Genomic DNA, 13,806 nt, shown 5'->3' with positions numbered 1-13,806 from the left:
CCCCTTGTTTTCTTGTACTTTCCAGAAGAACGCAGCTGTGTTGACTATACTCCTTCAGTGCTTTCTATTGCTATTCTTCCCACAAACTTGACAGTGGCAAGGCTGCTGGTGCACAGAAAGGCACACTATGTGCGCCCCATCACCTTGCCACTTCACTTTCCCCATATCCCCTGGCATCTCTGACCATAACCTCTTAATATATGGTTGGACAATGTGCTCAACCTATATTTTATCTAAAACGGGTCCTGGTTCATAATCCTTCTATGGACACCAGAAATACAGAGACAACCTCTGTGGCCATTTTGGGTCAGAAATGCAGTCTGGTTTTCTATAAAGAGTAAATAGGTGGCTAAATTAGAACAAGACAAAGGTAACACATTGTGCAAGGCCAGGAACATTGCCAGATCAGCAGGTCCTTAATGACAATCAGGACAACTTCAATAGAGAAGTCAGCAATTGATGGCACACAGGCAAATCTGGAACAGCACTTCAGCAGCACTGGGATCTGCAGCAACTTCAGGGAGTTCCCCGCTTGCAGCTCCTGCTAAGACAGCACCCGGGCTCCCTGACAACACAGGGTAAGAAGCCATCCATGGCATCCCAGGCATTTAAGCTGTATTTGGCAACTGTTTGAAGCACAGCACCTCTTAACCTGTGAATTCTCTATAGTATATTAAAAGCACGGTATCTCCTCCCACCACAAGCGAAAGTTTGCTGCTTTCTTGCTCTTGGTTCTGGCACTTCAATTGTTTACGTTTTTACTGAAGATACGCACATGGGAACACTTTCACAACTATTTATTTTGGCCAAAGTTGTAACATAGATCATATCTTAAAACACAAGGAAAAATAATTCTAAGGACTCTGAAAAAACATTTAGCCAAGCTAGTCCATTTATTGAGCCTCTATCAACTAGGTTTTGATTAACAGGGGAAAAAAGAAAATACTGAGCAACATACAAAATAAATACTGGAAATAACATACAAAGTTCCCTTCATATGGATAAAGTTTTCAGGGGATGAATGTCAGAAGAGGTAAGATGCATTCTAGTTGGAAGAACATGCCTCGGACTTCTTAGAAAAATTTTCCTAAAGAAACAGATTCTCTTAAAAGAAAGAATTTTCATACAGCACTACATTTAGAAACTAAACCATATGCCAAAGGGAAAAAAGTAAGGAAATAAAGGTTTATCTTTACATACAGGACAAACAATACAAAGCATTAGCTGGACATTAACTTGACATTTAAAGTTCATACCATTAGTGTGGGTGAGCTACTGAACAGGACAGCTCTGAGTTTTTCACACATACTACTGCAGGCTCTGGATGGAATGCCAAACTGTAGACGCTTCCGTTGTATCCATCAGTACAGAAGCTGTCTGACAGCACTGGTTTTGACAGATATCATTTTAATAGTGCACATTTCCTTCAAGGTAAGTATTTATATAAATGGACATAGTTTTGCTCTTAGCCTTTCCATTCTTGTTGGAAGAAGACCCACCATCTCCTTACTGAGTTCTAGTTCAGTTTCAACAGCACGGACAGCATCTGGATACTTCTCACAATAGTCTACCAGAAATGTGTAATATTCCAATGATGTCTGCATGTTTTCCAGTTGCTTTTTGCTATCTGAAGTAATAAGCTTACCATATAGTCGTGCAATATGAAATTTAGCCACCATTGCAGGGCGAAGAACATCTTCCTCGAGCTCTTCAGGAAACACCTTATCTGGGTTCCTCAAAGAATCTAAGAAGAGTTCATAATATTTGATTGCTAACTGAGCCAGAGAATTGATTTTTTTAATTGTGTGGGAGTCTAGCTCCTCCAACCTGTTACCAATAGCTACCTTTAAATCCATCATCTCATAGTAGGTGTCGGCTAGTTCAAACTGAAGCTGCCGACTAATCAACAGATAGTACTGTGGATTCAAGTCTGCATATATAGGCTCCAGCATGTCTATTCTACGCTTGTGCATTTTGCAGCGCCTCTCATAGTCTTCTTCAAAGAAAGCAAGTACCTTAAACAAAGCACTGTGATCCTGAACAATTTCAATATGGTCAGTAACATAACCATCAACCTGAAAGAACTCTTTTGCTTCCTGAACATAGTTCTGACCAACTAGGAATATTTCTCTGGCTTCTTGAAAATCTAAAGGATACACACTGCTCACTTTCTCTTCCATGGCTAAGACAGAGTCACAGATATCACTCGTCCCAAAAAGGACAGCTTTTTTCCTGCCCTTCTCTTTTTCATCCTCTTCCTTTTTCCTTTGGGCTTTAAGCTCCAATTGCCTGTCTGGATCCAGCTCTCCTATGTTATCCTGAAATGACAAAGCACGCTAATTAAAAGTGCACATGGCTTATGGAGAGAGACTTAAGACAGAATCATTTGAAATACAAACTAGTTAGCAACAAGACAGAAGAGAAGATACGTTGGCATATAAGACCTTCTATTCACACAAAATAACTATGTACGTTACAGTCTATCTTAAGTCTTAGGTTTTTACAGAATCTAATTTAGTCTCCCAACCCTGTGTGACAATATAGCTAAAACAATAAATGTAAAACCCAAAGGCCCTGACCCTGCAAAGCATTTCAGCAAATGCTTAAAGGAATGAAATGAACGGTTGAATGAATGAGAACACCAGCACACAAAACTGCTGCATATTAAGACGACGCTCTTACTAGCCATTAAATAAGAAGTAATCTGCCAAATCAAGCTGCAAGAAAACGCAGCAGAGAGAAGGGAAATCTGTGAAGTTGCTGTACAAGTAGCACAGTAATCACACTACAGAGATGATCTCCTATCTGTGCTTACTTCTAAGCGCTGCATTAAAGTCAAAGCATACTACAAAATGCTTGCTACATTGCGAGCGTCTATTGTATTATTCATTGGGTGATTGCTTATCACTTGCTACCAACTGTGAACTGATTCCTGTTACATATATCAAATCAGACTTTGTTTTTAAACAAATGACAGCTACATAACAGATATTCTGTTACCTCAAGTAATTTCCGAGCGCTTTGCAGGAGATTCAGGCAATACTTAATCCAGCATCTTGCAATTTCAGCTTTTCTCTGTCGAAGGTCCTGTTGGTCTTGCTCTGTTTCACCTATTGAATGGACATAAGCACATAAAAACTTCTGGAGAACTTGAGCACTCCAGCAAGAACTTCAAATGCTACACACAAGGAGTAAGCTATTTGCATGTAATTAATTTTTCCTCATTGTTAGAGAGAAACATGTTCTCCACATTAAGTTATATAATTCTGTAAACTGTCATTCTGGTAGAAACCCATATAGATTAATATGGATTCCTCATGCATGAATTCTTCAAAAAATAGATCATAATGTATGTTTAAAAAGACCTTCAATCGTGAAGGTGTTTTACTGGAAAAGGTTTTCATGCCTCTGGTAACAAGAGAAAGAAACTGGGATAATTTGTTTTTTGAGATTCGGCTGCCTGCCCAGTAATCGTTCCTGAGGATGATTAGGGCCTTTGTATTGCAACGGGCCCCAGACTTGTTACCAAAAAGGGAACAAAAGTAGGGGAAACTGCCTTTGGTTCAACCACCTGGTACTAACAAAGTATTTGTTAGCTCTGCAGATTTGGTATTTTTCTCCCCAGTTTCCCAACTGCCATATAAGTAGCAGCACTGCTGATGTCTCAAGGTAATATTTTCAGAAACCAAATGAATTTCAAAGGGAATTCATTTCCCAGTCTCTAGGCAAAAAGCAGTGTGTTACTTGAACAACGAGGGGACACTAGAACTCCTGTTCACCAAATCAAAAGCCAATTTCAGACTCAGATCCACTGTGTTTATTGTATTTCATTACAGCCAATCAAGTTGTTCTTATTAAGGAAATAATTGTTGCTAATCTAAGAAAAGGCACCTTTACTAAGTATCTGTGTGTGTGTTTATATTCCAATTAACAGGATAAAATGAATGTGCTTGAGAGCAGCCAATGCTGACTGTGTATTAGTCTTTCTGTAAGTTAGAACTTTCTGCATAATGATCTTCAAGTCCACAGCCCAGCTCCCTGTACTGTGAAAAGGAAGGGAAAATAGGATAAATGTTTACTCCATTGAAACAAACACAAATATCACTACTCCTGTTTGTTGTAGGAGGAAGTCAAGATAGAAGTTAGCCAACTGGACCAAAAATCGCACAAGAAATTATAAAGTACCATTAAAAATAGGCCTCATCTACCACTTCTGGTCTTGCACCTGAATCTGAGACCATAACTGACTGTATGTTTCTACACGCCTACTGAAAACATAACCTCATTTTTTGGCTTAAGTATCATATACTGATAACTGTGCAGTCAGGTACCTATGGAAGCCCATAAACACTGATTCAGACCTACTGAATCTTTCATAATATACTGTTTTAAAACAGTCTAACAAATTAGCATAACCTGACTCTCTTGACAGCCCTATTTCCCTGAAACTAAAAAACTTTTAGACATCATCCTCAAAGTACTGAAAGGCAACTGCATAGAGTTCTATATTTTTGAGCTAAGAGAAATACTAAAAGCAACTAATGTACTGTCACTGCACATCAATTTAAAAAAGTCAGCTGTATCTATTCAGGTTATATTTTAACCTGAAACAACATCAGTGGATTAAACATTTTGCGTTCTAAACAGCTCAAACCATTACAAGTTAACCAATATATTCACTGTTGGAAGTCAGAGTTATGAACTCACACAGGGGCTACCCGAGTACTTGCTCACTCTCCATGAGTTAAAGCTCTATTGATTTGAAGCTTCCACTTGCCCAAGCCACAGAATGTAAAAAGATATTGCTGTAGGTAAGTAAAGACTAAGCCTAAAACAGAGGACTGACACTATCATGTAACCACAGGTCCTTAACTGCGGTCAGTTCTCTAAAAGTTTCTTTTACTGATCTTCACACTGAATCACAGAGTTGTTCCTTTGCATCAACACCAAAACGACAAGAAGAGCTATGACTCCAAAAATAGCTATTGATGAGGCTGCAGCATCCAGCAACAAAAGACGACACAAGTACCTTCTGGATTTGGGGTTTTTAAGAGCTGCAGTTTCCCTCTCTCTTTTAAAACTATCCCCAGGAAGCATCTGGTTTGGTTCATTGAGTTCACTGAATCATTGCCCTCTGATTACCGAGAAGCAAAGGCAAGCTGCATTTTAAGCACATGTAGATGAACAGAGATATTGCCGCTACTGAAATGGATATTGGTTTATATTTCACTTTTGTTCCGGTATGCTTTCTGAAACACCAGCAACAAGCACTTGAGTTTTTCTCACAGGGTTTACTCATAGCCAGTCTTCAGCTGTAGTAGCAGCAGCTCTTCAGAAACATTCCACTTTGTTTTACTTTATAAAGTATTATAAAGTTTTACTTTATAAAGTATATAGTATAATATTATTATAAAATTATACCATATACTTTAATATAATTTAATATAACTATAAATTCATTTATAAAATTATAAAGTATTCCACTTTATAATTGTTAATTACAAAGACTTTAGAAAATTAACACTGGGATTGTTTTGTATGTATTGCTAGACTTCAGTATTAACATTGTGTCTCAATCATGCTTAATTCACAGCATTTTATTCAAAACTTTTACATGAACTTACTGTCTTCAGCAGATGGCACCTGTCCAGCTTGGCTGAAGATGACACTGGCTGCTGCTAAACAGTGCCGGGACTCCATAAAGCATTGCTGAGAGAAACAAAGAGCAGCATTTAACAGTGGTATAAGCAGCCTAAGCACTGCCCCTCACCTCTAGTAGTAAAGATATACAAAGACAAGGGAAATGATAGAATTGAGAGGCTCTGGAGCATATTCCCCTGGACGCTGGGAAAAAAAGACAAATTTTCCCACGTCTAATACTGAATACAGTATTTTCTAACCAAACATTTTCTCCCTACAACAGCCACAATAGCAAGCCTTGCTTTTAATATTAGATACATACCTTGCGAACATTTTCACTGTTCTGATCTATGCTACTATCGCTTCCTTGCGGTAAAGGAAGTGATGTCTCGTGGTAAAGATTGTATCACAGAGTGTTAGTCAGAATGAGCTTCACATACAAGTCAACATTATGAGTCAGACCTAGGTTCCTTTACTCTTATGTGGCAGTTTAATAGCCACTGTTTAATGATTAGTGCTATCAATGCATCAAAGAGACACAGACATTACAAGTTACTGTTGAAATTAGCATTAACTGGCTTAAGTACAGCACAAGCCTTTTAAGCATCTGAAAAAAGCGTCTGAATAGTCTGGACTATACATGTTCCTAAATAAAGCTGAAGCATTTCCTAACACAGTAGATTATTTAGAGTCAACACAGATGTGTGGAAGCAAGCAGCTACCATGTTACATACCCACTTCTACATTCACATAGACTCGCACCGGTCTTAAGCACATGCTAAGGTACAAAGGACAATAATTTATACGAAATGCAACATGTAATTACCTTGGCCCTCAGATGTTTTTGTGAAAGAACAATATAAGAAATAATCTAAAGTTCAGTGATTAGAACCTTAAAGTTTTACTTACTAACATGTTGCATCATTACTGACACTTCATTAACTATACAGCTCTTCTTATGTCTACACCCCTGCTCATTTTTCCTACTGCCATTACACCACCACAGGAAAGCCACTATGTCCTCTTCAGAAAAAACTAACAGGTGTTTCACACCAGAAGACAACTCGTGGTTTTACAGGAGTACATTTTAAATTCAAAACGAGCCCCATCTCAAACAGCTGTTTAAATAATTGTCTTACTCGACAGTTACATTTATAATTACAGCAGAAAAATATGAGGTATATTACCTTGGATAGATAGTACTGTGACAACGTAGCAGCATTGAGTGCCCATTCTACTGGGTAGTAGCCACAATACTCAAGCTGTCGTTTAAGAGTTGTATGACAATACTGGGCAGCCTCCTCAATCATCTCCAAGTGTTGGTAGACTTGAGCCAGATAATACAGAGTATGTGTATAGGCTTTTTCAAATCTGGAAAAATCAACAGTCTCTTTAGATTTCCTCTTTTTTTTTTTTTCCCTCCCTGAATACACCTTCATAAATTAAAAAAAAAACAAACAAACAAACACAAAAAAACCCAAAACAAAAAACCAAAACACAAATAATAATTTGTGTATGCTGCTACACGTCTACCTTTTGGATCTTTCTTGGTCTGTGAGTTTTTCTTCTTCTGCCATGAAATGTTCACTGGGATCCAGGGGAGGATTTCCATCCTGCAAAAGTACAGGATAGGTTCAGCAAACTACATTTCTCTTACTTTGTACTCTAGTGCTTCCTCTTGTAGCTACAGATGATTTACCGTTTTTCAATCCCAAATCCAACAAAACTTCACATAACGTGTCTACACCTATCTCAATATCACACCTCTGGAGCAACTCCACAGACCTCCGGAGATCTAGAGGTTGAAAGCCACAATTCCACACAGAATTACATGATTTTCAGCTTGTAGAAGACTACTTCTTATATACTTTAAAGTAACGCATGCTGTCTGCAACCACAGTCCTGCAGAATCTGAATTAGTCTACAGGACTGTAATTGGGTGTCTTATTTTGGACAATAACCTTCTGGCTTTTAATGCATCAATTTAACACCACACATACCTTCAAGTGTGAAATATTCGTTTGCCTAGCTGCACTGATCAGTAACAAGAAAACACCCTGCAGGAAGTACTGCAAAGAACATTATGTGCAGAGAGTGCTCAGCAGACGTACTGTCAAGACTTACCACTGTGAAATGACTCTCTTTATTCACAAGCTGGCAAGACTATTTACCCAAATATATGAGACAACAGGCAATGTCTTTGGAGGATGAAGCTGCTAAACCTTGATACAAGGTACGACCCACATGTAAGCTATTAATGACGTAAACTACTTCAATGAGAAATGCTTTTTTGGTTTTTAAACCATGGGTTTTGTCAGAATCGTTATACAGACAACTATCATCTTTCAGCATTGCTGTGTCCAACCTTGCCTTAAAACAACTGTTGATAAAGTTAAGAGTCTGCATAACTGGCAAGCCCAACAGATTTACATTGCTCATGGCAAAGTTTTATTAGTCTGTGCTTATCTAATTACCTTTGTAGTTGTGAATACCTTCAGATGCCAATTCTAAAAAGCTTCAAATGCAGGTGTCTTTCTAAAGGGGTCTTTTTTTTTCATTACACAACGCATCCTGAAGGATATTCAACATGTCTGCTGGCAACAGAGCCTAGCTTAGCACACAACTTTCCTAGCCCTCTCCTAACCCCATTTATTTCTTGGCACAAGAGAAATTAAGGCAACAAATAAAAAGCAGTTCAGAGAAACACTTTTCTTAAGATGATAAGGACTCAGGCAGGAATAGAAACAAAGGTAGAGAATGCATTCAGTTTTATAGGGAAGAAAACATATCCTTATGTTTGTGCTTCTCATTTTAAAAAATCCTGAACGGATTTGTTTGCTTTTAATGGAAAGGTTTTATTCACCTACAAGGATGAACAAATGGGTTTGAGACAATGACAAACAAATAAAAGTGTGTTTAACCTACCAGAGAGGTGTAGGGGTTTTTTTACATGATCTTTTATTCTTTATGGTTTTCTGTTTATACCTCATTGGTTTATAAGATGTGAATTTATCTTGTTTTCTTTAGATACAAAGGCTTACAACCTTACAAAGGCACTCAAACCTCCTAACAAGATTTGGAGTATATTCTGGCAAGACTAGAGCTGTTCCTGCAAAGAAAGCAATTGAAATGACACAGTAAGAAAGACCCTTGCCTCCTTCCCCTGTCTACATGTTTATCCTCCAATGTCAAGCCTTATGCCTTTAATTATCCTTTGGAAGAACTCTGCAACTTTACAGGTGGACTTTATCAGCCCAGGCTCCTGCCCATGAAGTTTAGCGCCCTCAGATTTTCATTGTAGTGCATTAAACAATCAGCTTTCCTAACAGCAAAATGTTGTTAAAATAGATAATTGTTTTTTGGAAAAAATCTTGAAAATATATGTAAGCTCAAAGCATTCAGGAGCAGAAAGCAAAAGGATTTTTTAACTCTACCAAAATAATTTTATTCTTGCAATTGCCTTGGTTTTGCTGTAGTTGCTCGTGGAGGCTGGGGCTGGGGGGGCGGGGGAAAGATAACCCCACTCAATTTGTAAGTTAACTAGACCCAGTTAGTAAAAAACTAAATCCACCAGTTCAGGAAAACACTTCCATCAACAGTTTACCAAAGATGATCTGACAGGAAGGCTTTCGGCTTTCTGATAGCCTAAACACGAGGCATGTTAAGAAAAGTACATTCAGATTTTTAGAATCTGTGAATTATGAATGTTGACATGGTTGTACAAATCCTAAAGATCAAACACCACTGCAGGGAACTCAAGTCCTTTTCATAAACCATAAAGCAGCCTAACAAGCTCCCCCCATGCCCTGTATTTTGGGGAGATTTTTTGTTACTTCTTTGCAGATTATGTCAAATACAGTTCAGTATTTTCAGAGAAACATGGCAGAAGTCCAGTGAAGTTACCACAAAAGCTCTTTTGTTGTAGTTCCTTCTCAAAAAATGTCTTTAGGCATAGCTATGTTTGACTATATAATGCCCTGAAATATAAAGTGGCAAATAAAAAAACACCGAGGAAAAAAAGAAAGTGACAAAGTGACCTGATGTGGCTTACTGACAGTCACATATGTATACCCCAGACAGGAAACAAAGCCCCAGGAAGAATATTCACTAGCCACTACTAACAAAAATAAACCGTTGCAGAAAAGTCCACAGTGAAAATGTGGAAGTATTCAGCTGCAGTGTTTAATCCACTGAAATAGATGGCAGTACCAGCTCAAGTGCCAGAATCCTTCAGAGGTGATATGGAAGCTAAGAGTATCGTATCTGGTTGGGTATAAACATCCAAGCTGAACATCAGGAATCAATTAGAGAGGGTCTGTAGAGAGATGTGGTACCTCTAGTTAGCCTAACTGATCCAGAGGGCAGGAAACAAACAGACAAGCAAAAGCAGAAGTGGGATTTTTTTCTGGTTCTGTCTTTTCTCTCTCCTGTTGCTGTAGGATAGCCAGTGTGGCGACAAAGGTGGGAATATGGCAGTAACCAACCAGCCAAGACTAACCCATTCTAAAGTTCCCATGAGAATAATCCAAGTTCACATAAAACCTGAAATGCAATTTCATTAAACTAAGTTCTGTCCAACCTTTACAGTTATCGGAAGACACAGATACTGCTCCTTTAAGGTCACAAATGTTTTCAGCTCACTCGGGAACTGCCCCTGATGCAAGTCAGTGTAGGAACAAATTTGCAAAAAGCTTAAAAATAGCACAGAGGAGCCTTAGTCAATACACAGCACAATCCACAACTCAAAAGGTTATTTAATATGCATGAGGTTTAGCTGTTTATAAGACTGTCCTTTTGGATACAGACCTAAACTACTTGCCTCTATGCAACACTGTGCACAGTCAGAGCAAACCATGCAAATACTAGTTTTGTTTCCTTTTCCCACTGAATGCAATGGATTGACGTTCTACAGCATTTCCAATGTAAGATTAAGAATAGTCTCAATTAAAAGCCAAATCCTACCTAGCTCCAATTTTGAACTATCAAATCAAAGAGCTTTCAAAAAGGACCATTATTTTTGAGCAAAATTATTTTCCTGAATAAATCCATTTTGAAATTAGCAAGTGACCCTCTAGCTTGCCTCTTCCTATGCTAACAGTACAAATCACATCACTTTTGAAAAGTATCATAGCAGCCAGTATAAACTGCAGAAACTCAAGTTCCATCATGGGGGGGGGGGGGGGGGGGGTTTCAAAGATTACTAAACCTGTAAGTATTAAGTGAAATTAAGACCTGTCACAATTTTAATAAACACAGTACCTCTTTCATGTATTGATTATACAAGGCTTCCGCAGATTCCAAGTAAGTTTGTGCAGTTTTAATTTCATCCCTTTCAGACCACAGGATACCTAGATTGTTCTGAAGGTAAAAGAAAAACTAAGTTAGTTATTTTCCCATTATGTCCCATTTAGACCACACATTTTCTTCAGACAATTTATCAGTCTTCATTCTTATACAGACACGTTCTAATACAAAGGACTTCAAAAAGCAAAAGTTGTGCTCACCCGTTTTATTGGCAGTTGCTCAAAAGGGAAGGATCTCACACAGCTGCAAATACATACAAGTCACCTTGTACAATATAACTTTCTGTATTTAGTGTGCTAAATAAGGATTGGTGTGTTCAAATAATGAGCTTTTCCCACACAGTGTATTCTTCATCTGATTCTTGCAACTCTGATGTTATATATAAATATCATTTAAAAAGAGCCAAGGAATTAGAGATTTGTCATCATGACTGTAGAAAAATTTAACAGGGGAAAGATACGCTCAGAATGAATGCTTGTGTATTTTCAATAACAAAGAGAGATTAAAAGAGCTGTTAAGATGCAAAAGCTACAGATTACTGCCTTCAAATTAAAATTACAGCAACATACATAGTAACATTACTGCACCTGTGAATCCACCTTTTAAAAAAGCACTTCTAATTTTATTAATAAGATGAAGGCATTAATAACATTCTATGTCTCATGTGCTAATTTAATTCCTAGGCAGTGTTGTTACAAAAAAACCTGACAGGGCTAAAAAAACAAACCACCTTCAAAAGAGTTAGAATCTGTAGCTGTGTGCCAGCCCTGTGTCCCTTTCAATTCCATTTGTTCTATTACTTTTATAAGCAAGCACCACGTAGCACGATGCTTATGAACAGAAATACTTTGTCCATGGCTGAGCAGTGGGACGGACTAAATTTACTTACACAGAAACTGTGATACACATCCTATGTAGAAGCTCTGAATTAGGGCTACAGGAACAGGCCCTGCAGGAAAAAGGAATGCTCCGTATTTCAAAGCAGAAGTCAGTGCCATGACAACATATCCTACATATCCCAGAACCTGGAGAGGTATAGCCACCGTTGACAATTACTGCTTTTACATCAGAAGAGTTTTTTAATTAAATACTCAAATCTTTTACAGCCCTGGGGACTGCAAGCTGAGGGCATGCCCGTTTACCATCCTGCCCTCAGCTGCATACTTGATGACAGTGCTCCAGGCAACAGTAGACCTATTTACTGTTGGACCACAGCACTTCACATGCATGACACAGAAACTTTACCCTGCTTTTTGCTAAAAGCCCCAAAATAGGAAAAATCCATGCAAACATCTGTCCAATAGAGAGAAGTACTGCTTTCCAACACACCAGTTCAAAAGCACAGTGGAATCCCCGACCTTCAGCCACAAAAGCAACAACTCACCAGGAACGTGTAGGAGTTCCTACACCCTGGGAAGATGCTATCCTACTTTGGCTGCTCAAGCAATCTCCAATCCTATGAGTAATAGATGTGTAGGGTGTACCCAAACCGTCACACTGAAGGACAGCGAGCAGATGTAACCTCACAAATTCAATTCAGTTAATTTAACCAGGATAAGACAAGTCACTGTTTAACTAGCACCCTTCCACATGAATACACAATTCCTCGACAGTTTTGCAGCACTGAACAAGGAAGTATTACCGAGCCTTTTCTAATTACAGCAGCCATTTTTGACAGAGACCTCCAAATAACTATTCTATTTAATTTAAAGTCTAGAGATAGATATTTAAGTATACACCAGCTGCCATGACAGAGCAGTTGAGCAAAGACCCTTTTGTCAATCTTCACACGACAAGAACTAGTTTTGTTCACAGTATTACTTTCTTCAGAATAAAAATGTGAATATTATTATTTTTAGCCCTACAAAACTTTATTTACTCATCTGGAATAAAATAAAATAGGTTAAGAAATAACTGGCAAGGCTGAAAAGCAAACAAGTAAGTGACAACATCTGAGAACGATTTACTTTTTCAGGATACTGCATAAATAAAAGCATCTTCCAACTTTACTTTGACAACAAAAGACAGTTAAGGAATCACAAATAAGCTCTGGACATACCGAGGTCTTCAATTGAATTTATTCTTGCTCAGTTCTTACAAAGTTCTGTCTCAGCCTTCTATCCTGAAGAGTACACCGTTTTGCCAACACCTAGTTGCTATTAAGAAAATAAACTGATGCTCTGCACACCTAGAGCCACCAGCAGCAAGCTTAATGCAGAACAGCATCTCTCCTCAGCTGCCACCTGCCAGTTATTTCTTCGAGCAAGAAATAAAGGCCAGGACTGCTGGTGTTTATCATTAGAGCCATACCCATCAGTAGGCCGAAGCCCACGAACACCCCTTACCCTGCCTGCAGCCCACTGTACAGCGCGGCCCACAGACACAGGACACACACACCCCCCCCTAGCCCACCTGCGCCTGTATGTAGAGGGAGACGCAGTCAGGGGAGAGGCGGTGCGGCTCCAGCAGCTGCGTGCAGCGCTGCAGGTGCTCCTCGCCGGCCGACAGCTCCTCGGTGTCCGTGTGGTTGACGCCCAGCTCGTACTCCAGCACGGCCCGCCGCACGGCCAGCAGCCGCGCCTCGCCGCCATCCTCGGCGGCGCTCAGCAGCTGCTTGACCTCCTGCAGCAGCGCCCGGGCGCTGTACTTGGAGCGGTAGGGCTCGGTCTCCGGGTCCTTGCGCGATTCCACGGACGAGAGCGTGCGGGCGGCGCGGAACTTCTCGCACACCGCTGCCCACCCGCCGACCGCCGCCATCTTCCCTCCGCCGGCCGCCCAGCATCACGCGCGCCGGCGCCTGACCCGCCGCCGGCCAATCACCGCGCCCGGCAGGGCGGCCCCGCCCCCTCGTCAGGGCGACCG

The 13,806-nt window shown here is 39.7% G+C and overlaps 1 protein-coding gene across 1 annotated transcript; it reads right to left on the bottom strand.

Annotated features, from left to right (window-relative positions):
- Positions 1–782: 782 nt before the first annotated feature.
- On the bottom strand, positions 783–13,771 carry KIFBP (kinesin family binding protein). The gene is made up of 7 exons (XM_055807960.1): positions 13,357–13,771; positions 10,900–10,998; positions 7,174–7,253; positions 6,828–7,011; positions 5,625–5,709; positions 3,001–3,110; positions 783–2,318 (listed from the first exon to the last, which is right to left on the bottom strand). Exons 1-7 carry the CDS (start codon positions 13,699–13,701, stop codon positions 1,440–1,442), a joined length of 1,782 nt encoding a protein of 593 aa, XP_055663935.1. The 5' UTR covers positions 13,702–13,771; the 3' UTR covers positions 783–1,439.
- Positions 13,772–13,806: the final 35 nt, after the last annotated feature.

The sequence above is a fragment of the Falco peregrinus genome, chromosome 1 (assembly GCF_023634155.1).
Source record: "Falco peregrinus isolate bFalPer1 chromosome 1, bFalPer1.pri, whole genome shotgun sequence".
NCBI lineage: Eukaryota > Metazoa > Chordata > Aves > Falconiformes > Falconidae > Falco > Falco peregrinus.
The sequence above is the reverse complement of the archived record's forward strand: the minus strand, read 5'-3'. Positions and strand labels throughout refer to the sequence as shown.